General features: G+C 51.4%; 5 protein-coding genes across 5 annotated transcripts; 2 read left to right on the forward strand and 3 right to left on the reverse strand.

The window, feature by feature from the left end:
- Nucleotides 1-336: 336 nt before the first annotated feature.
- On the reverse strand, nucleotides 337-6,915 carry Aspvir_000001 (type I polyketide synthase; the record flags this gene model as incomplete). The annotated part of the gene is made up of 4 exons (XM_043265147.1): nucleotides 337-1,182; nucleotides 1,229-1,543; nucleotides 1,595-6,587; nucleotides 6,638-6,915. The coding sequence occupies 4 exons, from the start codon at nucleotides 6,913-6,915 to the stop codon at nucleotides 337-339; spliced, it is 6,432 nt and encodes a 2,143-aa protein (XP_043121082.1).
- Nucleotides 6,916-7,657: 742 nt separating this feature from the next.
- On the forward strand, nucleotides 7,658-9,710 carry Aspvir_000002 (uncharacterized protein; the record flags this gene model as incomplete). Its single annotated transcript, XM_043265148.1, has 6 exons — nucleotides 7,658-7,712; nucleotides 7,767-7,900; nucleotides 7,954-8,455; nucleotides 8,510-8,711; nucleotides 8,769-9,281; nucleotides 9,347-9,710. 6 exons carry the CDS (start codon nucleotides 7,658-7,660, stop codon nucleotides 9,708-9,710), a joined length of 1,770 nt encoding a protein of 589 aa, XP_043121083.1.
- A 773-nt stretch (nucleotides 9,711-10,483) lies between these two features.
- On the reverse strand, nucleotides 10,484-11,762 carry Aspvir_000003 (alpha/beta fold hydrolase; the record flags this gene model as incomplete). Its single annotated transcript, XM_043265149.1, has 4 exons — nucleotides 10,484-10,948; nucleotides 11,026-11,126; nucleotides 11,181-11,287; nucleotides 11,431-11,762. The coding sequence occupies 4 exons, from the start codon at nucleotides 11,760-11,762 to the stop codon at nucleotides 10,484-10,486; spliced, it is 1,005 nt and encodes a 334-aa protein (XP_043121084.1).
- Nucleotides 11,763-13,116: 1,354 nt separating this feature from the next.
- On the forward strand, nucleotides 13,117-14,992 carry Aspvir_000004 (fungal specific transcription factor domain-containing protein; the record flags this gene model as incomplete). The annotated part of the gene is made up of 3 exons (XM_043265150.1): nucleotides 13,117-13,412; nucleotides 13,460-14,036; nucleotides 14,090-14,992. The coding sequence occupies 3 exons, from the start codon at nucleotides 13,117-13,119 to the stop codon at nucleotides 14,990-14,992; spliced, it is 1,776 nt and encodes a 591-aa protein (XP_043121085.1).
- Nucleotides 14,993-20,441: 5,449 nt separating this feature from the next.
- Aspvir_000005 (uncharacterized protein) lies at nucleotides 20,442-22,300 on the reverse strand (the record flags this gene model as incomplete). Its single annotated transcript, XM_043265151.1, has 4 exons — nucleotides 20,442-20,600; nucleotides 20,650-21,116; nucleotides 21,167-21,193; nucleotides 21,328-22,300. The coding sequence occupies 4 exons, from the start codon at nucleotides 22,298-22,300 to the stop codon at nucleotides 20,442-20,444; spliced, it is 1,626 nt and encodes a 541-aa protein (XP_043121086.1).
- Between the last annotated feature and the right edge of the window lie 537 nt (nucleotides 22,301-22,837).

Genomic DNA, 22,837 nt, shown 5'->3' on the forward strand with positions numbered 1-22,837 from the left:
GACATATCGAAGGAATCAGCTGAGGAACTTGTCAAGCAAGGTGTTGAGGTTTTCTTGGTACGTGGTCAGACGTTCCATCGGTGCGCTGGGTACTGATATGATATATATTATGGCGGACTGAATGTACAAAACCGGCCAAAACTTTTTTTTTGTAATCTGCTTGTATTACCTATAGCCACTATTTCCACCATAACCCTGAACAGCATGTATACCATATAGTAGGGATATCGAATGTCATCTTGTATCAATATCGAATGTCATCTACTAGGTGACATCGATGGATATCAAATGTCATCTAGTAGGGATATCGATACTAGATGACATTCGATATCCATACTAGGTGAATCGCGCCAACTGAGCGAGCTTTTCGAAATCCATCGTCGCTCCCAGCAAAGCCTGGAATCCAACTTCCAGCCCGAGCTCCTTATATAGCCAAGTACGCAACTCCACCCCGATCATCGAATCCACCCCGTAGGATGCGATTGAGCTTCCGCGCGTTTCAAATTTCTCGATCGGTAGTAGAAGGATCTTGGCGCACTGTGCGATAATGTGCTGTGCCACCGCTTCCACAGCCTCGTCGGGTGATTTGCCAGCCAAGGTCTCGAGGAACCCGGCCCCTTGTTTGTGGTCCTTGCTGTGACTCGTGAGCGTGTCGACCGTGCTGCGGATATCGGCCAGCCGGGAGTCGTTCGCCCAGTATGCATCGGTCGTGTCGGCCGAGGTCATAGCCGCGGCCAGCGAAACCGCCTCGAGACCAAGCAAAATCTGGGCTTCCCCAAGACGTGCCTCTTCATTTGATGAAAGCGGTCCCTGCAGCATGGCTGCCTCAAAGGCTTGCAGCATCTCGCGTTCATCGATGCCGTAGAGACCTTTGCGGCTCAAGGACACTTCGATGTCTGCGTTCTCCGCCACGACACCAACATCGTACACCATGGGTAGTGCGATGGAAGACGCGGCTAAGCCATGGCTGCGTCGGTACCACGCCAGTGAGTCGAGATAACTGTTTCCTGCACAGTAACTGGCTTGACCTGGGTTACCGAGCACGGCGGAGATGGAGCTAGTCATGACGAAGAAGTCTAGCGCCGTATCAGATAGCGCCTTGTGTAGCGAAATCGCCCCATTCATCTTGGGGTTGACACTGGTGGTGTAACTCTTGTAGGTCAGACCTTCAAACATGCCGTCCTGCAAAACGTTAGAAAGCTCAAGGCTAATCTGGGCGGTCTCCTACCTGAAGGACCATGGCGGCGTGGACAACCCCTCGGATGGGGATCGCAGCTTCTACCGTGGTGACGACCTCCGCCACAGCGTATTCATCACCGGCATCCACTCGGAATACCTGTACCGAGGCACCCTTCGTCACCAGCTGCCTTACCACTTCAGCAGCTTCGGGCTTGTCGGTACCAGATCGGGAGAGGAAGACGAAGTTTCTGCACCCCCTTTCGAACATCCATCGTGTAAGGCTTCGCCCCAGGCCACCAAGACAGCCAACGAGGAGATAGGCACTCGACGAGGAAAAAGAAATTTCCTTCCTGGGTTCTATGGACTGCGGAATGTTAGCCTGCGGAGGGTCCGATGGTCATGCAAAACGACTCACTGTAATTTTGCTCCTCCCATATGCAAACTGGAGAACACCGTGCTCAAGCGCCACTTTCTTGCCAGTCAGACTTGAGACATCTTGGAGTCGCTCGGCGTCCACGATGGCGGGAACCTGGCTGAATCCCCGGTTCAGGACAATGAGCTCAACAGCTCTTTCCAGAACATTGACAGCACGGAGCGGGTTGCTTTCAGCCAGGCTCCGAGTACCGCAGGTAAGGAATGACACTCCCCGAGTAAATGGCTTTGGATCAAGAGGCCAGTCTACCGGTGCATCGGTGAGAACAAACTTACTGCCCGAAGGCATACAGCGCCAGGCCTCCTGCACCAAGGTGGATGCGGAGCACCCGACGACAAGGTTAGGCGCTTTCGAGGAAGATATAAGACCTTGGATGCTCGACAAATTATCTGCAACTGTGACCTCCAGTCCCATAAGTCGACCGAGCTTGGTGACAGCATTAACGAAACCTGGAGTTGCCGCCAGTAAAAGCACACGATCTCCTGGCTTGGCGTTTCCGGTGTCGAGAACTGCATCAATCGCTCTACAAAGCGTCGGTAGTGTAGAAGCAAGCACAGCGATGTTGAGTTGACCATCCGCTTTCACAAATGCGCTGGATCTGACTCTGGTCTCGAAAGGCTTGGGGCTGTATGCGACGACCTCCTGTCCAACTAGCGACGGATCAAGTTCCTGCCCCGTACGCTGAACATTGCCAATGACAATGCGCCATCTGTCTTGATATGGTTTGAGGTCATCCGTGGTGAGCTCCGTGAACTGCACTTGAATTTCAGCTTCGTTAGGCGCGAGCTGGTCATTTGTATCACTGGCTTCAAAGACAACCTCGTTACCGATGACATTGCCGCTGTAACGCTTCCCGAGAGTCACTGGCGTTATTACGCTCTTAGCATCTTTGAAGAAGAGGTCATTCAACTCATCATTGGGAACGATCCGTGGTACGTTGAGTCGGTCCGGCCGCAGCCAAAATTCCACGTCACGGCCAGAGTCTTTCGTGGCGTTGTTTGCCAACCTTTCTAAGATTGTCGAAACAATCTGGAAAGCAGCAACCCCCTCGTCGACATCCAAAAGGGTGACTCGAGCCTCGATGACCTCAGATCGCACTGCTCGGAGGAACCCCTGTGCCATGCCTCCGGCCACGGAGTTGCCTTGGTTAACGCCTCGTGTGACCCAAACAATCGACTTCCTTGAGCACAAGATGAGTTTGATATTATCAAAAGCTTGTTTCGATGCTTGTGAAAGGATTGTTCCGGCTCTATCATCGACAATGATATTCTCTGTGTCGGCGATTCCCGGTGCGAGATTGGTATCCTCGATATCAAACGCAAGGGAAGCACTGACGGGATCAAGCTCCCCTCTCAAGGATCGGGAATCGGACCCTTGGCCGGAAATAATCACGATCGGCCCATCTATCAGCACCTCATCCGAATGCACGCTGCTTGACTCCGAACTAGATACGTCCGTCACGTAGGGCTTCCATGAAACTTGGGAATATGCCTGGCGCGGAGGCGCAAGACCGGCAATGACGGCGTCGTATTTGATTGACTTGATATTCCGCATATCCATCAGCAGCTTCCCCGATGCACCTCGAAGCTGAGTGCCGTGATTGAAATACCGCCCACTCCAGTGTCGGTCTGTCCACGCAACGGCGCTCCCCTCCAAGGCGTTGTCGGCACCGGGAAAGAAAAGGGAGATCTGGTCGATATCAAGCGGTACGACCGCCCACGGCATTCCCTTGTGCATACCGCGGTGAATCGACGCAATGATTAGATGGAGACAGCCATCAATGGTAGACGGATGCAACAAGTATCGCGACTCCTGAGGCATCAGTCCGCAGTTGGTTTGGACGTTGATGTTCGCAGCTGTGACACGGTCTTTGCCATTTGCCCTCACAGATTGGAGGGTCTGGAATGACGACCCATATTTAAACCCGACCCGATGGAAGGCGTCGTAAAATCTCTTTGCTTGAGTGCGTTGGTGAAGATTGTCCAAGCTCAGTGGCGATACGAATTCATGAGTGGCTGGCCGGTCATCCTCCTCGTTTAGGATTCCGCAAATCTTCCCCTCGGAGTGAATAGTCCATGTCCCGTTCTCAATCGACTCCACAGAGAATTCGTAGAATATCCTATTTCCCTCATCCCTAGAGCTCCGGTGGAGGCGTGTTTGGATCTCAATTCCATCGTCATTGTCCGGGACGATTAGCGCTTTACCGATGTTCACGTCCCGGATTTCGACGCCTGCCAGGTTTTCCTGATCCTTATCAAGCAGCTGTAGGTAAGCTTCAATTGCCAGCGACAGGTGTCCAGCGCCAGGGAACACAACCGCATCTCCCAGAGTGTGGTGTTCCATCCATGGGACATCTCGCTGACGTAGGATATTCTTCCAAGCCGCTGCGTTCTCCGAGAGACCGAACAGTCTCCTGCCTAGAATATCGTGTCTTTCATACTTGTGCTGTCGGCGTTCCTGGGCTGGTCGTGGTTCATACCAGAATGTATTGTCGTAGTTCCATTGGTATGGAGGAAGGTCGGGAATATACCGAGGCGCATCATGCTTCTTCGAGCTACGGTGCGATCCAGAGCTCTCGATTTGATTGATGGCCTTGAAATCGAGATTCACATATCCCTTGTTAAACACTTCTCCGGCAGTCTTGAGTAGCGAACTGGCACTGTCGGCACCACGCAGCAAGGACGGTGTATAGCCTAGATGGCCAAATCCCTTGACAGCACAAGTCTGCTTGATGGGACCACCCAGTGCAGAGTGTGGACCAATTTCAACCAGGAGATTGACGGCGGAAAACCTTTCGGAACTACCAAGGGTAGTTACGGCCGATTCAAATAGTACGCGGCTTCTAAGATTGTCGCCGAGGTACGAAATCGGCACATCGTCTCCAAGGTATTCAGTTCCAGTCACTGAGGAAATCATAGCGGCCTTAGGGCGGCGCCAGGTCAGATCGGACGGTCTCATCCGGCTTGATGCGCCAGAGAAAAGTCTCTCGTATTCCGGAGCCACGGCATCCATCTGGGAGGAGTGGTAGGCCTTGCCGGTTCTCAGTTCGCGAGCAAAGATGCCTGCTGCATCTAGTTCGGCCTTCACTGCGAAAATTCCGGTTGCCGTGCCACTGAGAGTGACACTGCTGGGGGAATTTTCGCATGCAATAGTGACCTCCTGAGAGACGAATTTCGGGATATGCTCCTCGACATCGATAGCACCAATCCCGACGGCAAGCATAGTCCCTGCTGGCGCTGCCTCCTTGACAGCAAATCCACGGAAGAAAGCAGCTAGGATAGCCTCCGGTGCAGACAAGCGACCAGCGGCATAGGCAGCGCCAATCTCGCCGGAAGAGTGACCAAGGGTGACAGCTGGCTCAATCCCCCATGAGGCGAACAGATCGACGATGGCAATTTGAATGGCTGTGCACACTGGCTGGGAAATCTCAGCCTCATTCACCCGACTCACCTCTTTACTTGCTTCGAGGATATTTCTCAATGTCCAGGAGGGTTTGGGCTCAACTAGGGAATGCAACACGTCGTCCAAGGCATCGATGGTCTTTCGGAATTGCGGGAATATATGCATGGCTTCATATCCCATACGTGCCCACTGCGCTCCTTGACCTGTGAAGACAAACCCAATATCTCCGGGCTTACCTGAGATGCCAAAGTGGAAAGAGTCAATATCAAAAGATACAACTTCCTGGCCCTCGGAAATAAGAGTGTAGCCCCGGTGTGCAAATCGGGTTCGCCGTGAATTGAGTGTGTACGCTAGATCGGGCAGATGGTACTTATCGACCACATTCTGATGCGCCTTGATGTTCCGTGTGAGGGTTGGCTTATCATGTGCGCTCATGCCGATGAGCAACGGTCTGGAGACCTCGTATCGGTAGTCAGAGATTTCTTTGGGTTGGGCATGTTCGTACCAGGGACAAACGGTGTCGATGCTTTCGATGATAACATGACCGTTGGTCCCTCCATATCCAAAAGACGACACGGAAGCCCTTCGGATGTCAAAATCTTCGGGCCACGGCGTGAGGTTGGTCGTGACTTTCACGTTCCATTCCTTGTCTTTAATCTCTGGATTTAGAGTGTTGAAACCATGCACCGCTGGAATTAGCCCAGCTTCAGTTGCCATGGCGGCCTTCATGACAGCAAATATCCCACTGGCAGCCTCGCTGTGACCTATATTGGTCTTTACAGCGCCTAAGAGCAAAGGCTTGTCCCGACTGCGGGTTTCGTTCATGGCGTTGGACACAGCACGAACCTCGATGGGGTCACCCACTGGCGTTCCCGTACCGTGACATTCGAAATAAGCGGTCCTGTCTGGGTCAAGACTAGCTCTTTTGTAAGCAGTGCGGATGGCACGCTCCTGACCGGCGACACTGGGGAATGTGATACCCATTCCTTCGACTTTACCGTTGGTGTTCACTGCCGACGATCGGATCACACCGCGGATAACATCTCCGTCTCTCATTGCATCTGACAGGCGTTTCAGGTAGAGAGCGCCTGCACCTTCTGCTCGACCATAACCATCCGCTGATGCGTCGAACGTATGGCACGTCGACGTATCGGATAGAACTCCCAGTTTGGCAGTATTGATATGCTGGTCGACCGTAAGAATCAGGTTTACTCCACCAGCAATCGCGGCGACACAGTCTCCAGCACGTAGCGCATTGCACGCGTTATGAATGGCGTATACCGACGACGAACAGGCTGTGTTGATAGTAAAACTGGGGCCATTGAGATTAAAAGTGTTCCCAATTCGGTTGCTCATGACTCCGACGTCAACGCCAGTCGCACAATAATTATGACGGAAGTCCGGATCAGAGGTTGACATTTGTTGATAGTCACTGGTAAAGCAACCCACGAATACAGCGGTATTCGTACCAGACACATCATCAAGGGTCAATCCAGCGTTCTCAAGGCATTCGTAGGAAACCTCAAGCATCTTCCGTTGCTGGGGGTCCAACCACATGGCCTCCACAGGTGTCCTACCGTGGATTAGCAAGATGTCTCACTATTCGTGCAAAAAGAAGCTCACATGTTGAAGAATGTTGGATCGAAATCCTCCAAGTTCCCATCCAGGAAGTAACCGCCAAGGGAATTGAAACTTCCAGGACGGCCTAGGTCAGGATGGTAATGGGCATCGATGTTGAAGCGATTGCCGGGCACTCTAGGGGTCCGAACGGATTGGTTCTTGCAGAGCAGTTCCCAAAATCCAGAAGGCGAATTCACAGAGCCTGGAAGTCGACATGCCATACCCACAATGGCAATCGGCTCCAGAGAGGAGTTTTCGGATGGCTCAACGACTGCAGGCATCTTCAATGGTTCACGGTATAGTAGCAATCATGGAACGATCATCGATCTGTAGAGGGAAATGTTTAAGTCGATGATGGCCTGACGACATGGCTACCTTTTGAAGTATCCGGTCGACTAAGATTTGCATCATTTTGCAACTCCCAATCTCCATGTCGATACACGGCCGGAGGTTCCTGGTCCCGGAGAGAAGGTACGTAGAATCGGCCACCGTCACCGAGATAGAGGAGTATGGAAACAAGGATCTCGGACACGCCGTCGACATCACCGACGTCTCCATTTCCTCCCTTCCAGCCAAGATTGTCTACCGGGAATGAGCAGCATACGTGACTCCGAAGAAGAGTTGCTGTTCAGATTATTGGGAGGTAATGATTAGTGAGCTAACAGGGGTTGCCGCATGTCAGCTATCCCTTGCCCTCCGATGCTGTCGCGTGTAAGCTTCCTGTTTCGGAAGTATATCTGACGATCTGCCCTAAATTTGGTTGACTGCGGATATGAAGCTATCCAAATATCGAATCTGCAAAGCTCGGCCCGAAGCTCGCTGACAGCGCATAATGACAGTAATCCGAAGCCATACTGGAGGGGATGAACAAAAATGCATGTCCCAAGCTCGGAGAAGGACAGCAGCGAGCCCACTGCTAATAAACTCGTCTCATCCGCCACAGGAGAAAATTTTCTTGTGCTCATCAACCTTCAGTCGTCAATCAAGTCCTACAGGCTGACATACAGAAGCATCAACTCAGTCATGATGATATTCGAGGCTCCCGCAGAACTCATCGATGTTGCCATCATCGGAGCCGGTACGTCAATGCACATGATGGGTGATAGATTGCTCCTCCCTAATTGATCTATAGGATGGTATGGACTCAAAGCGGCCAGGACATATCTCGACCTAGAGCCGAGCACTAACTTGGCTGTGTTCGACGGAGATGACAGTGTTGGGGGTGTCTGGAGTAAGAAGCGCATTTACCCAAACCTGGTCGCTCAGGTACGCTCAGGTCTCACTATATCTCATAATCAAATACTAACTATTATGTATAGGTTGGGTTTGGTTACTTCAATTATCCTGGCACTCCAATGTCACAGGACTGGCGACCAGACAATAATCTAGTAAGCGGTGCTATGATCCAACAATACCTGGAGGATTTTGCCATAAACAGCGGCATCAAGCCACATATTCGATTCAATAGCTGGGTCGAGAAAGCAGAACGTTGCCCTCGGGGATGGAGATTGAAAGTCAACGGTCGCTTTATCGAAGCAAAAAAGATGATCATCGCAACTGGTGTCACCTCGGTGCCGAATGAAACCCCTTTCAAGGTTGAACAGGGGGCCATTGTCAGCCACTCTCGAGATATTGCTACGAATCTCGATGACCTGAAGACAACTGAACACGTTGTGGTCGTTGGCGCGGCAAAGTCTGCGTATGATGCCGTCTATCTTCTGTGCTCATTGGGAAAACAAGTTACCTGGATCATTCGGCCTAATGGGTCGGGCCCCATGCCGATCATGCCGCATGAGATCGCAGGAATCAACACAATTACCAGTATGTAGAACTGCGATATCCCCTTAGCCATGGTGTTTGTTGACTGTTTTCTAGTGGGATCCACCCGCCTCATGACTTACCTCAGCCCTTCGATGTTCAATACCAGAACGTGGCTTGGTTCCTTCTTCCACCGCACTTTTATGGGAAGGTGGTTGACCAGCGCGCACTGGGACTTCATCACGTACATGAGCGAAAAGGCTGCTGGATTTGGAGAGGCAGGAAGCATTGAGTCATTGAAGCCGGACCTTGAGCAAAGGTATGTCCATCCTTGACCCTTGAGTCCATTTTTATCACATTGGCTAAATCATTCCAGTTGTTTCTGGTGCGACTCTTCCCTGGGTTTGATCACGATTACTGATTTTTGGGATACCCTTAAGAAAGGGAATCTGAATGTTGTTCGTGATAATGTTGAAGTCGCGAAAAAAGGCTCAGTCCTCCTACAGTCAGGGAAAGAGATCAAGTGCGACTATGTTCTCAGTGCTACAGGCTGGGGCGATCACTTTGCCTTTCTATCGCCGGAATTGAAAGAAGAGCTTGGAATCCCAGCTTATGGCGGTAACCACGACGGAGATGACGGTAAGAAAGGAAGCTTTTGGTATGCGCATGATAAAGCTGCGGAGGAGAGCGTGGCGAAGTCCATTCCTTTGCTACGTGGCGGCCCCAAGCAAGACAAATGGCATCCTGATCGCAAGCCCACAAAGCGTCGCTGGAGGCTTTACAACCGGTGTATTCCTCTTGACTGTGCGCGCGCTGGGGACCGGTCTCTTGCAATTCTGGGTCAAATCCACACTACCCAAACACCTACCATTGCTGGGATTCAGTCACTGTGAGCTTCACCCTCCATTCTTTTCGCAGCGTTGGCAGTTAACTAATCGCTTCCGACATTTTCAGCTGGGCTATTTCCTATATGCTAGGAGAAATTGACCTCCCAGACGAAAATACGATGATCAAAGAGGTCTCCGAGTATCTCGCCTGGGTGCGGATGCGATACGGCAGTGTGGGAGAAAGATATCCTTATGCTCTGTTTGACTGGATCGGATATCTGGACCGACTTCTTAAGGAAATGGGATTGAAGTCGCGCCGCAAGAGCAACTTCATCTCTGAATATCTTTCCCCATACGGTCCGCATACCTACGCTGACTATCTGACTGAGTATATTGCCAGACGGCCAAGTAAGGGGGCAAGGCTGAACGGTCAAATCTTCCATGATAAGGCCACCACAGCCAGTTCAAATTCGTCTGACGTTACAATTTGATCCATTGTTTTCGTGCTCTTTGAGACATGCTCAATTTGATATTAGGCAATGGAATAAATGTTATTCTTTTCGGCATTTATGCTTGGTGGATCGCCTACATAGTTTTGGGATCTTGAACGGCTATGCATAGCTATTCTTTTATTTGGAGGGAGGGGTCTATCGCCAGTAAACAAGATCAAGTAATCAAGGTTAGGATGGTCCTGAGCCGCGGATTATCTGTGTGAGCGATACGTGTGGAATCAGTTTGTGTTTCATATTGAACATGGCCTGATGGTAGGTAGAAAACAAAATACCGCTCCAGCTAGGGACCCTATACCAGTAGATGTGCTTCATGGAATGAATATTCGAAAACCTTGTTCACAACCAAATCAACAACTCCTGCCCCAACAATCCACACTATTGAGTTGCATCAGAGGCATAAACCGACGCCATTATTGACGGGGGATAGCCCATGAGTACAATTGTGTTCATCCCAGCTCTGAGGCCGTTATACAGCGCTGTTGAAACCTCGACCTTTGCAGTGGACGTCATAATTCGTTCAACCAGAATGTACAAGAGCATGCTGTTCAATTTGTTGGTTCTAGAGTGTCATTCGGCATTGAATTGGTGGTTTATGTTAGACGATTCGATACCAGCGTTGATAAATTTGGTGAGGAATACTAGAGGCTCCTGATATATAAGTTCGGGGGAGATAATCTCATAGCAGCTAACATGCGGAGGATGAGGTCGCTTCAGCAGAGCTGCTAGTCATAGTGAAAGAATAACATCCCGAACTACTGGTCATTCTTAGTCACCTCCCCAGCAAACTCAACTAGCAGCCTGTTCAAGATCTCTGGCTTCTCCAGCTGTACCCAATGCCCACATTCCACAGTCTCAATCCTACCATTCGGTGCCCACTTCCTCGCCAGCTCGCTTTGCAAGTCTGCCCGACAGACATAATCCTGTTTCGCGGCTACAAACAAGTTTGGCAACGGGCAGGGGATATCCTCCTCGGGTACGGAGGCTTCATCCTCAGCATTGACCCCACGCATCGCGGCTTTATACCAAGATAGGGGGCCGGCATACCCACCCTTGGCAAAGATACGGTCCCGAACTGTATAATCTGCAAGACTGTACCAGGAGGGTAGGGGAGTTGTTCGTCCGGCACGAACAAAGTCCGCCGCCTTGCCAACGGGGGCGAAGTCGGCAATCCAGAGAAGCGGGTCGTAGGCATAGACCAAGTTGAACGCCGAAGCAGGCTGGGGGATTAAATTGATATATTGTTAGCTTATATACGACCGTGTGCATATGTAGAGCCAGATCAAATATAACGTACATTGGCTTCACAGTCTACGGCAGCTTCGTCGGTGTTGTGCCACAGCCAGTAGCCGAACGTCGCGTAGCCCACGAGGCTCTTGGTGAGGTTACAGAGGGCTTCTATTGGACAGTCAGCTCGGTCACCCAGAGTAACGATTAATAGGAGAAGTTCACCAATATCCCATGCTGCGCCTGGTTCGACATATGAAACAGCCACATTTACGAGGCCGTAGAATCGACGGCGTTGGTATGTTGCAAGACGAGAACCGAGACCGACACCCCTAAAAATAGAATTTTACCTTTGTCAGTAAACGACAATGGAAAAACGAATTGGCACGAGCTCTTGTCTTCTGCTAGGGTCTCACATCAAAACCTCTCGGCGGGAAAACTGAATAGTCAAAAGAATAAGAGAGAATTGTTATACCAGTCATGCGCTACTGCAATTGCTCGAGAGACACCCTCTTTATCCAGAATTTCAACCATGTGGTCGCACATCCTCTTCATACGATAAGCGTTCACATCCGTGGGTTTGTCTGTATCACCATAACCCAAAAGATCCGGGGCAATGACTCCGTAGCCCTCTCTCTGCAGGCCGGATATCTGGTGGCGCCAGTCGTGTGAAGAAGATGGGTATCCATGAAGGAGTAAGAAAGTGACATGCGCAGGGGACGAAGGGGCAACAGCTACATAGCCGTATGTTGTGCCGTCGGAAAGCGACGCTTTTTTGGCCAGAGAGGGGAATGCAATGGATGCCATATCTAGTTTTATTTGAGAAAAGCAGGTTCTCGACAAAGTAGATGTGAGCCGTGCCACGATATGATAACCTGGACTGATTTCAGCGGCTATGTGTTGGTACTTTATATTGACCATAAAATTTGGAAGCCAGCATTGAACGCACCCCTAGTTGACTTCGAATGCAAGGCTCGGACCGAGGTACGGGGCAATTCATTAACAAAGTCCGTGAAAACAACACACATAGTTGTTAATGCAAGAGGCAGTCGGCGATAGGAAGCCTGAAAACGCGGGATAATGGACGACGCTCCGCGTCGGCGACTCCGTAGGAATGGTGGATCTGCGGGGTAAATTGTGATAACATCAAACGTTTCCTTGGATAGGATCCTTCGAGCATGGGTATTTGAAATTGAGCACACTCTGAGAGACTGCTTGCATAGGATGCGGCTGGAAGATGACCGGCTGGGAAAGCAAACCTGACCACTACCACGAGGAAACCCTATCTCAGGAAGCAGAGCTAGGCGAGAAGGAGAATACTCAGGGTTGATCTTCGGTTAGTGCTTACTGCAGTGTCATATATACCCTGTTTTACAGCCTCATGATCTCATCCATTGGTGCTTGTGATATTACATGCATCGTGTCTTCAGGATGATAGTCTACTCCGGATTAGTACTTCTTGTCAACACTAAACTAGCTGGGATATTGATCCTTCCGGTCTCCGCGGCTTATCTTTACCAGCCCTGTGAGGCGGCATTGGGGCGTCCGCCTCCCGCTTCTATGGAGATCGCATCTATATACGCGTCAAATTGGCCAACTCCCTGGCATTACGCGGATAGTTTTCCCCTTCCGTATCAAGTTTGCTCGAATAGGAATATGGTGTAGAACTACGATCTAAGGGAAGCCGCCGGGAAGTATGGCTCGTCGAAACAGTTGAATGCCTTTCGCTCAGCAATACTACTCCGCGCAGAACAAGGAGCTTTGACAGGAGCGTAAAATAATGGTAAAATTTGCGATCATCCGTCGCCAGGACCCCCGGCAGCTATATCATGTCTCCATTTTGCCATCTTCCTCGTGGAGTTTGCAGAGCCTCCATCCTTCGCCTAAATTCTCGTTGGAGCCTCCTACATAATTCCACTACATACCACATACCACTTGCCTATAGACTATGGCCTCCCCTTTGAGTCGACATATTGCATGTAACCGCTGCCGTCTACGGAAGGTTAAGTGTGATGGGAGACGACCATGGTGCCGACGTTGTTCTGGAACTGGTGCGGAGCTTAAATGCTCCTACGAAACAAGAGGAAGGAATAAATGCAGGCAACAGGACGCCTCCTCGCATTGGCCTATTGGTGGGGCTGATTTCACCCTTTATACCGATATGGACGAGAGAAACCAAATCTACGCCACGTCCCCCACTATCGAGCCATCAGACGAAACAGTCATACCAAGTCCCATCGAAGATCTGAAATCGGCTGTGGCACAACATGCAGGCATGGATTTCCCAATGTTTCCAGGTCAAAATATAACCCCGGTCGCCATTGAAGACCACAACATCAAAATGGGTTTCACTTTCGACCCCCATGAACGGATGACGAGTTCCACCTTGGACATGCTACTTTCTTTCGATGCGCTTATCGGTATAGAATCGATTCCTTTTGAATATCTTTCTGAGATGTATGATACAGCCCTCCACCATTGAAACCAAAGCTTAACTGGAAAAGGTATCAAAATTACTTCACGACGACGCACCAGACATTTCCTCTAATCAACCAAGAAGCTTTCCTTTCCAGCCTTTCCATCAACGGCAATGCTCAGGAAGTTCTGGCACTTCAGTCTGCTATGTGTGCACATGTAGCTGCGGTGTCACCTAATTTCATGAGTTGGGCAGTACTAAACCTTGCCTTTGTTGGTGATCAAGACTACGGCCATTGGTTCTATCAACACTCTAAATTGCATCTCAGCAAGGCAGAAACCGAGAACCAAATAACTCCTTCCCTGGCCACCCTTCAGGCAAGTGCGCTCATAGGGCTCTATGAGCTCAAGCAGTCGCAATTCAGTCAAGCGTGGGTCACTATCAGTCGTGCAGTCTGGGAAGCCCAGTGCCTACGGCATCCCAAAACTGAATCACTACATCCGTCCCAACAGAGAATACCTCTTCCCACTCCACCACCAACGCCAAAGGGAAGATCGCTCAACAGCAACGAGGAACGAAACGCTGTGTGGGCGGTAATCCATCTGAACTGTTTCCTGGGGATCGGGGTGAGTTCCAACGTTATAGATACCGTTGCACAAAACGAGGTGAGCCCTTGAAGAAAGACATCACAAACCTGTGTTGCTAATGCCTTGGCCAGATGGGAGTATATCTTCCATGTCAAGATGAACTGGATATGGATCTTCGGTTAGAAGAGGTCATGAAAGCGACACATCAAGCATTTCAGCTATCCATCAAGCAACATCTGAGTATAGCAACCATTCTATGTGCAAGGACATTTTCTCACATCAAAATGATGAAGCATGCGAGTTCTTTGGATCACAATCCATATAACTTCTGGACTCAGCATTACCATCTCGACGAGGCAACCCGCCATATTGGGTGTTGCATTTCTGGGTCGGTACATGGATCAACCGATACCCGGGAGGACGTCAATTGCCGCATAGTCGTGAATCTTCTCCTCAAAACTATAACAATATGTCTCCATGAAGCGTTTATGCATAAGGCTGAGAGCGAAGTTTCTATGAAGGGAAGCTTCAAACATGCAAGGCAGGCCCAAAGTAGCCATGCCCTTACATTGCAGAACTGCATGGATATAACAGAATTGGTCCAGAGCATTGTCTCCACCGACGAAGCGAAGTCGAGCATCTTCCTGCCGTGGAGCATATATGTTGCCATTCAATCCCTTGTCCGGCATCAGCGACGTGCTACCAGCCCTGCCGTCCTGATACAACCAACCTCTCAAAGTTTCACCAACAGCGATGATACTACGGCTTTTTCCGGTGGGAACTGTCTTCGCTGCGCAACAGCAAGTCAATCGTCCAGTTTGGAGCAAGAAGACAAAGCAGGCTTACTTGCTGAAGCTGTTGTCTTGGATGCTATCAATGCACTTCGCTCTTCGTTGGTCCATCTCAGCCATCAGATGCCTTTGGCGCGCTTCTTCTATGACGAGGCGCAAGTCGAGGCGCAAGTTGAGGCGCACGGAACCGATGAATTGGTCGATCGAGTCGTAGGGCTGGCAGCTTTCACGAACTTCGAGTGATATAACGAATTGTTGTAACTGTTCCCTCTTTCTCTCTTTTTTTTTTCGGTTGTTGTTGTAGTTTTTTTTAGGGGGGAAGGGGTTTTGTTAAAGGCATATATAGGGACTTGTTCCCCAAGCCCACATATATTTTTCTATTCCCGTATTCTTAAGATGACGTTTAAAGAGCCAATATACATACGATCAGAACTGACTAATCCTTTACAATCATATATTCTCCTCGCCTACATTCTCATACTATGTATCTTCTACTTTATACTGATATTCACTGGCCGTTTCTTTGTTTGCCTGTTCGGGTCTTCACTCCGCGTCTATCGTGATCCCTTCCTAAAACAGATTAGCGCGGTCTCTCACCGTAATTACTTTCCCTTTGGGAAAGACAGTATGTGGTTGCCAGAATCCCATATGAAAAGATGCCGCCGCACCTGGAGTATTCCTTTTTTATACTGTCCTCCAGCAGATACAGCCACCTCCGTCGCTCATAGGCAATCGTCATGGCACCCCAAAGAATCACTCGTAGCATGAGTGCCAGTCCAGCCCTACCGCCGACCAAACCTCATGCAGTAACGATGAAGGCCAAAACGACCAAGAAGAAACCAACGTCCACGTCGAGCTCCAGCATGAAACCAGCAAGCATCATATCTACTACAGTCACGGAACTCCCGCTATCCAAGCACACCCTGGACGAAGCGTATGCCCACCTCATCTCGATCGACCAGCGCATGAAACCCTTAATTGACAAACATCCTTGTACCACCTTCTCTGAGAGCTCTGTGGCAGACATTGTCGACCCGTACATGGCCTTGACCTGCAGCATCATTTCGCAGCAAGTCTCCGGAGCCGCCGCCTCCACCATTCGTCGGCGCTTCATCGACGTCTTCAACCCTCCCGGCCTCCCCGCTTCCGTCTCTAGCACGGACGAACTCTCGTACTTCCCGCCACCGGCGACAGTTGCAGCGGCTGACATCCCATTTCTGCGGAGCGCGGGGTTGTCGTTACGAAAGGCAGAATACATCAAGGGACTCTCGGAGAAGTTTGCGAACGGCGAGCTCAGTGCGGAGTTGTTGATCAATGCCGAGTATGAAGAGCTGGTAGAGAAGCTGACGGCGGTTCGAGGAATAGGAGTGTGGACCGTGGAAATGTTTGCTTGCTTCGGGCTGAAGAGGTGGGATGTTTTCAGTACGGGGGATTTGGCAGTCCAGTGAGTTCCTCTGTCTGGCAATTGTTCATCCCGGCGGAACTTATATTGATGCGTTGGCTACAGACGGGGGATGGCAGCATTTATCGGGAAGAATGTCGCGCAATTGCAGAGAAAGTCTGGAAAATGGAAGTATATGACGGAGAATGAGATGATGGAGATGGCAGCCAAATTCGCGCCCTATCGGTAGGATCTGCATTCCCCATTGTCTGATATTCTTGTCTGACGGGTATAGGAGCGTGTTCATGTGGTACATGTGGCGGGTGGTGGAGGATATCAGTGTGGAAGCTTTGCAGACTTGATGCATAAGTCGGCATATCCCTTTGGCATAATAAGGATGCCTGTATGTATAACACCTTCTCAACCCAGTTTGATGTCAGAAATTAGTCGACCGGGTTGATGCCGGTCGGAGCTAGTATGGCAGGTGATTCTGCCCAATGGGACGCGGGATTTGCTTCTCACCACAAAAGTGCGGTATGTTCATTGCAGCAAGCAGCGGGAGAACACTATTGTAGCCGGGGACTTCAACACCCGCCACCCTCTCTGGCAGCCTAGCACAGAACCTCACGCTGTCACTCCAGGAGCAGCGGCTCTCGTAGACTGGCTAGACACCCACGGACTAGCCCTCTGCATCGAACCAGGCACCCCTACCCACAGGCCGAACACCCTAGACCTCATCTTCTCGGACCTTCCCGTGGAAGCCACAGCCGTAGACCATCTCTCCACCACGAGCGACCACGCGACAATACTCACGACAGTAGACTGGCAGGAACCCCCGCCCCGTTTAAAGCTAGGCTCCACCGACTGGGAGAGGGCGAGGGCCTTGCTCAACCTCCCGCACGGAGACCTCCCCCTCGACGATATAGCGGAAAAACTGATCACCACCGTACAGGAAGCTATCTGAGGCGCGTCTAAATACAACACTCACAAGCTCCCACGCACCCCATGGTGGACGACCGAGCTCACAGATCTACTACAACAGGTCCGGCGGCAGAAAACCCCTGACTACGTACCACTCCGGGAGCGATTTCCGCGTGCCAAGGCCAGCTACTGGAAGGAGCGTATTGACCAGGCAACTTCACCAACGGACGCCTACAAACTCGCGAGGTGGCAACGGCGTCCGGACCAGCTCACCGCTCCCCCCCTTCACATTCAGGACACCCAAGTCACGACGCCGTAAGGCAAAGCGGATGCCTTCGTCTCGTATCTCTTAGAAAAGGAGGCCGCTCTCCCAGATTAGCAGGAAGAAGGGCCCCCGATTCGCCCGCAAGACCCAATAGGCCTACCCACGAAAGAAGACTGCTGCATGCCACGCAGATCAGTCAAAGTACGCTGGGTCCCAGGCCACTCCGGCATCGCAGGAAACGAGATTGCCAATGAGCTAGCCAAGAAGGGGGCAGCACTGGACGGCTCCCACATCCCCCCTTCCCCGTCGTTCCTAAGGCGCGAAGCAAAGCGACAAGCCCGCGCAGCAACGCACACAGCATATACAGGGAATGCTCCTCAAACATACCAGGACCTAAACATCAAGCCTCACACCAAGAACAGCCGCATTCAGGAACACGAGCTTCCCCGCTGGGTACTTAGCCAGCTGATCACCGCACGCACGAGCCACGGCGACTTCACCGGATACCACAAGAGGTTCCAACATAAGGTCTTCCGAGCAACTTGCTTCTGCGGTAAGTTCACGTCCCCCGTACACTTCTGCCCGCCCGCCAGGAAACGCTGGAAGGATCGATGGAAAGGCCCAAAGATGAGCCCGTCTGCAACCATAGACTGGCTACTGATACAGCCGCTGGGGCCGAGGAATTCGGCCGGTTCGTGCAAGAAACGTCTTAAGGACATCTGCCCAAATTGGGCCTAACCAGGCGCCACGTCGCGCAACAGTCGTTACTTCTACCTGGATAGGAGAGGCTGGCACCCTCTCTCATCTAAAGGTAGTCAGATCGGGTACTCCACCCCCAGGAGCGTAGGCCAGGGCAGTGCCTAGCGCTCCTTCGATTCTTCCTCAGCACGTAGTGCTCAAATTTGCTTCTCGGCGTGTATTTAGTTGAGCTAGCAGTAGTGAATCCTCGCTTAGGTAGCACGTCTGGTTTACCCCGCGGGAGGTAGCGGGTCACGCGCCACGTGACCTGCCGCTGACGCTGAATAATTCAAAGAAAGAAAAGAACCCCGCCAAGGTCCTTTGGCAACTAATTTCTGAACCGCATTCACTCACTGTCAGCTGGGTACCTTGATGTTTCCCCTGAGAATTCCTCGTCATCTCGACCATCTAAATTCGCATGTCTGGCTTCATATTGTCAGCAGAGGCGTTCGAATAACTTTGATGCCATGGACGTTGAGCCGCAGCCACGATCGACAAATACGAGGAGGAGACGCGGAGGCACGCGCAAAAAGACAGGTAAGTCCCATCTCCGGAGCGAAGATCATCCAGACGCTGACCCGGACGCCAACAGGATGGTTCGTATGGCGTTGGGGACGCGACGTGGACTGGGCCTTATATTAACTGACGGCCGGTTTTATAGCTTCACATGCAAGGCACGCCATACCCGCTGCGACGAGAAGAAGCCGGTTTGTAGCAACTGCGAACGGCTCGGGCTGGAATGCCGTGCGAGCGACTTCATCGCCTATTCTCGCTGGTGTCCGAGTGATCAAAGCTCCACCGGCCGTCGGGAGAGCTGCGCGAGCGCCGTGGATCCTCAGACGCCTGATCCACCAACATCAACGTGGGATATCTTTCGTCTCGACTTGCCCGGATTGAAGAGTTCTAGCGAATCTGCCCACAATACCTCCTCCGAATCCTCCAGTCAATCTGCGGCCCCAATCACCCCACTTCCGACCTTTCAGCCAAAAGCGCCATCGCCTTCAATACCGCTGACGCCAGAGATGGTGTTCCTTCTCAACGAATACCGAAAAGGTCTCGCAAAATGGATGGATATTTTCGATCACAGCTGCACCTATCAACGGGAAATTCCCAAGCGTGCCTTGACCTCTGAGCTTCTTCTCTTCTGCATCTGCGCGTTTACCGCCAGACAACTGAGTCTCTCAACATCCGGAGAGATCTGGACGCCCGTGGCCACCAGCTATTACGCGCAAGCATTGACTTTGCTGATCAAATTATTGAACAGCCCTGCTCCTCAGGATAACACATTGAGCGCTGTCATCCTCCTGAGCAGTTATGAGGTCTTGGCGGCGCAAGGACAAGAGCATCGTCGACACTATGAAGGCGCTATGAAGCTTATCTTTATGCAAGGCATTAGTGCCCGATCCTTCGGGCTGGACCAAGCTAATTTCTGGATTTGGATCCGACATGAGATCACAGTATCAATTATAAATGAAACCCCTCTGCAGATGAGTCCAAAGTATTGGAATGTTAGCTGGCGAGAGGGCGAGACGGAGGAGGATGCCTTGGGAAACCAGGTGTTATGGTTAGTCGGTCGAGCTGTTGACTGGGTATATGGCAGTGGGACACTATCTGAATATTATGATCTCTTGCGAGATACGGAGCATTGGTATGGGGGCTTATCCGAATCCTTTCGGGGGGTCAAGTTTGGTGATCTGGTCGAAGATGGACTTTGCAAGGTGTATTTCGCTCACCCTGCCGCTGGTACATCTCATTCGGACCCCTCACGCCGATCCTTTCTAACGTGCTTAGCTGCCGCCATCATGTGGTACCATCTTCTCCATATACTGCTTTATGCCGAACCTGTGCTTAGGGATGTTGCATACGCACCAAACGTCAGTGGAACTCTCACGGTGCGACCCTGGAAGCTTATGAGGAATAGGTTCAAGAACATGCGACTGAGCTCATCAACATATCGATCTCCGACCTCCCCAATGAGGTGCGTTGCTTCTCCATTATTCCACTCTACTTCGGTAAGGTCTAGCGAGTTGCGTGGGCATCAAGATGTTAATCATTATACAGCCGGAAAGCACGTTGAGAGCGTGATCAGAAAAACCAGAGTATGGGTTCTGTTGGACAGAATACAGACCGAACTTGGTTATAATACGCGCGGTAGAGTAGAAGCGCTCCAACAATGTCTCGAGCCAACGCATCACAGGGAGTGGTTTGACGCAGGCCCGCCCACTCTACCGCCGGAGCGGCATTAAAATGATCGAACAAGGTCGCAGGACCTTTTCAACGGACCTCCACCATTCTACCAATTGCTATCACTGACTAGCCCAAGGTATACACTCCATGCCCTATCCATTTGAATGTCCACACCGCAATATGGCCCAACTCTATTCCCATTATGCCACCGGTTGAGGCTGGGCGAATTTTTCTCTCTTCCACACCTTGACGGGGCACTGGGTAGGCCAAAGGTTGAACCATTCTTCGAATGGCAACTCCCAGTCCTTGCTGGGTAGGGCAAAATCATAGTTATGGACCAGTGTCCCGATGACACAAGCCTACAGCGGCGTCAGTCAGGGGTTACTACTCGGTCTTCTATCATCGTACCTGGATCACGATTGAGACATTTCGGCCCATACATGTCCTGTATCCTGCACTAAATGGAATCCATGAAGCAAGCATGTCTTTCATCAGCTCCGTTCCTCGGTTTTCGACCCATCGGTCTGGATACCATTTTTCCGGGGACGGGAAGACGGCGGGGTCACGATGAGACGTATATGCTGAGATGGAAATGTCTGTGTTCCCTGGCACTGGAACACCGTCGACAACCATGCCTTCAGGTGGCGTGCGACGGATGAGATCCGTAGCTACCGGAGGATGGAGACGCATGGCTTCGTCAATGCAGGCTTTCAAATACGGCATGCTCTTGACCTGTTGCCACGTAGCCACAGCACGATGCGGAGGGAGACCAGCATCGAGTTCCTCACGCAGCTTATTGAATGTACGAGGGTCTTTGACAAGATTGTAAATCGTGGTCGCGACGGAACCGCCCGGTGCGTCAATCGCGGCGCCAACTAAATCGTCAGTGAGCTCCGTCGACCCGTTGACAACATTAGAAACCTACCCATCTGCTCGATTTCTTGTGTGGTGCCTGTTAGCATTGTACCATTCCTGAACGCTTTTAATAAGTTGCCGGTGTTTGACTCGAGTAACGTTTGTTCACCGTCGCTCGATCTCTGGCGCAACCATTCCGATGCAAGGCTAACGTTGGAAATCCGTACTTACCTGCGATCCGATCCCGCGTACTGATGTCCGGTTCACCGCCATCTTTGCCCTCCATCCATGGCATAAACAGGTCATCGAGTATTTCCCCATGCCGATGGCGCTCCATTCGCTCGAGAACGAGCTTCGTCATTGCGGCGTGCCAATCACTACCTCCTTTGAGGTTGCGTGCGTATTCTTTGGATACCCGGTTCATTAACTTGACCCACGTAGTGAAGCGCTTGGTGTCCCAGATCAGGTTGGCGGCTGCCCGGCCCGCACAATGGAGCGACTGGACAATGCTGATCTCGCGCTTGGTGCCGTCGGGGTCTTCGATCTCGATGTTGTTATTCCCCTTGTCGAGAAGATGCAGATCCTTGCTCATCCCAATCTTGATCATGACCTCGCAGGCGTATGTGTAACCCCAGTGCACCAAGTCCAGCGTGACGTCTGCCGGGTCTGGCTGTTCGTATGGACCCATGGGCTTGGTACAATGGACGTCGATTGCCTTCATGAAGTCGGCACAGGAGTCCAACACCCATGACTCCTCCCAATGGCGCTGGTGCTTGGGAGCGTAGTAATGTGAGACCATCGACCGGCGGAACTTATGCAGGTTCTTGTCGCTAATGTTGGCCAGATGAGCGCCCCCTCCGCCGGATAGCTGGTCATAGATGGCGGACTTCTTGGCCGACGAAGTGAAGCCGTATATATCGCGGGCCGCACGAGCACGGCCGAAAGAGATCCAATTTGGACCCAGACGGATGACCTTGTGGCCCTTGGTCGTGTGGTCGAGGAAGAGACGGCGGGAATGGATGACGGGGTGCTTGCGACCTAACTCCCAGCAGTAGCCTAATTTGGTGAAGGCGGAGAGGTAGTTCTGTGCTGGATACTTACGGAGCCCTTTGGGGTCTTGAAGGTAGGCAACGACTGCGCGGAAGACGACGACGGCGGGGATGAGCACGATGGCGGCGGGAATCAGCAAGTGGAGGGTTAACATGATGGCGATGATGCTGAGAAACGGTCTCCAATCGAACACAATCAGTATATTAATTCCTGGAAGATGGGTTCGATGATGACATGTGGTTATCTGAAGGTCTATATATCTTGAGTGAATGACGTCCCAGCGAAGCTATCTCGGTGAAATTGGTTGTGGCATAGATGAGGCCATCCACATCGTCCTCTGTCGGCCCGGCAAGCATTCCCGTTGCAGCGGCTTACACGCGTGAGGCGGGCCCGCGGGATCGTCCTCTGGTTCCAGGGTTCCGGGGCCTGCAGCCCTTTCCCCTTTGGGACAGCTACACGCGTGTATGGTTCCTTGCCCTTTGTATGGCTTCTCTGTCATTATCGATGACCAACATGCAAAGACAATCGACTACGCACAATGATGCATTGGGTTTTATCGTCAAGGGATTGATTTATCTTCCCTCGCCTCAGGAATTTCTTCCCTCTTCCATATCCTCCTGCTGTCTACTGTGTCAGAGCATTTGTTTCAATCGTGATATCGAGATTGGCCACTGTGTGACCATTTGCCAAT

This window comes from Aspergillus viridinutans, assembly GCF_018404265.1.
Source record: "Aspergillus viridinutans IFM 47045 DNA, scaffold_1, whole genome shotgun sequence".
NCBI lineage: Eukaryota > Fungi > Ascomycota > Eurotiomycetes > Eurotiales > Aspergillaceae > Aspergillus > Aspergillus viridinutans.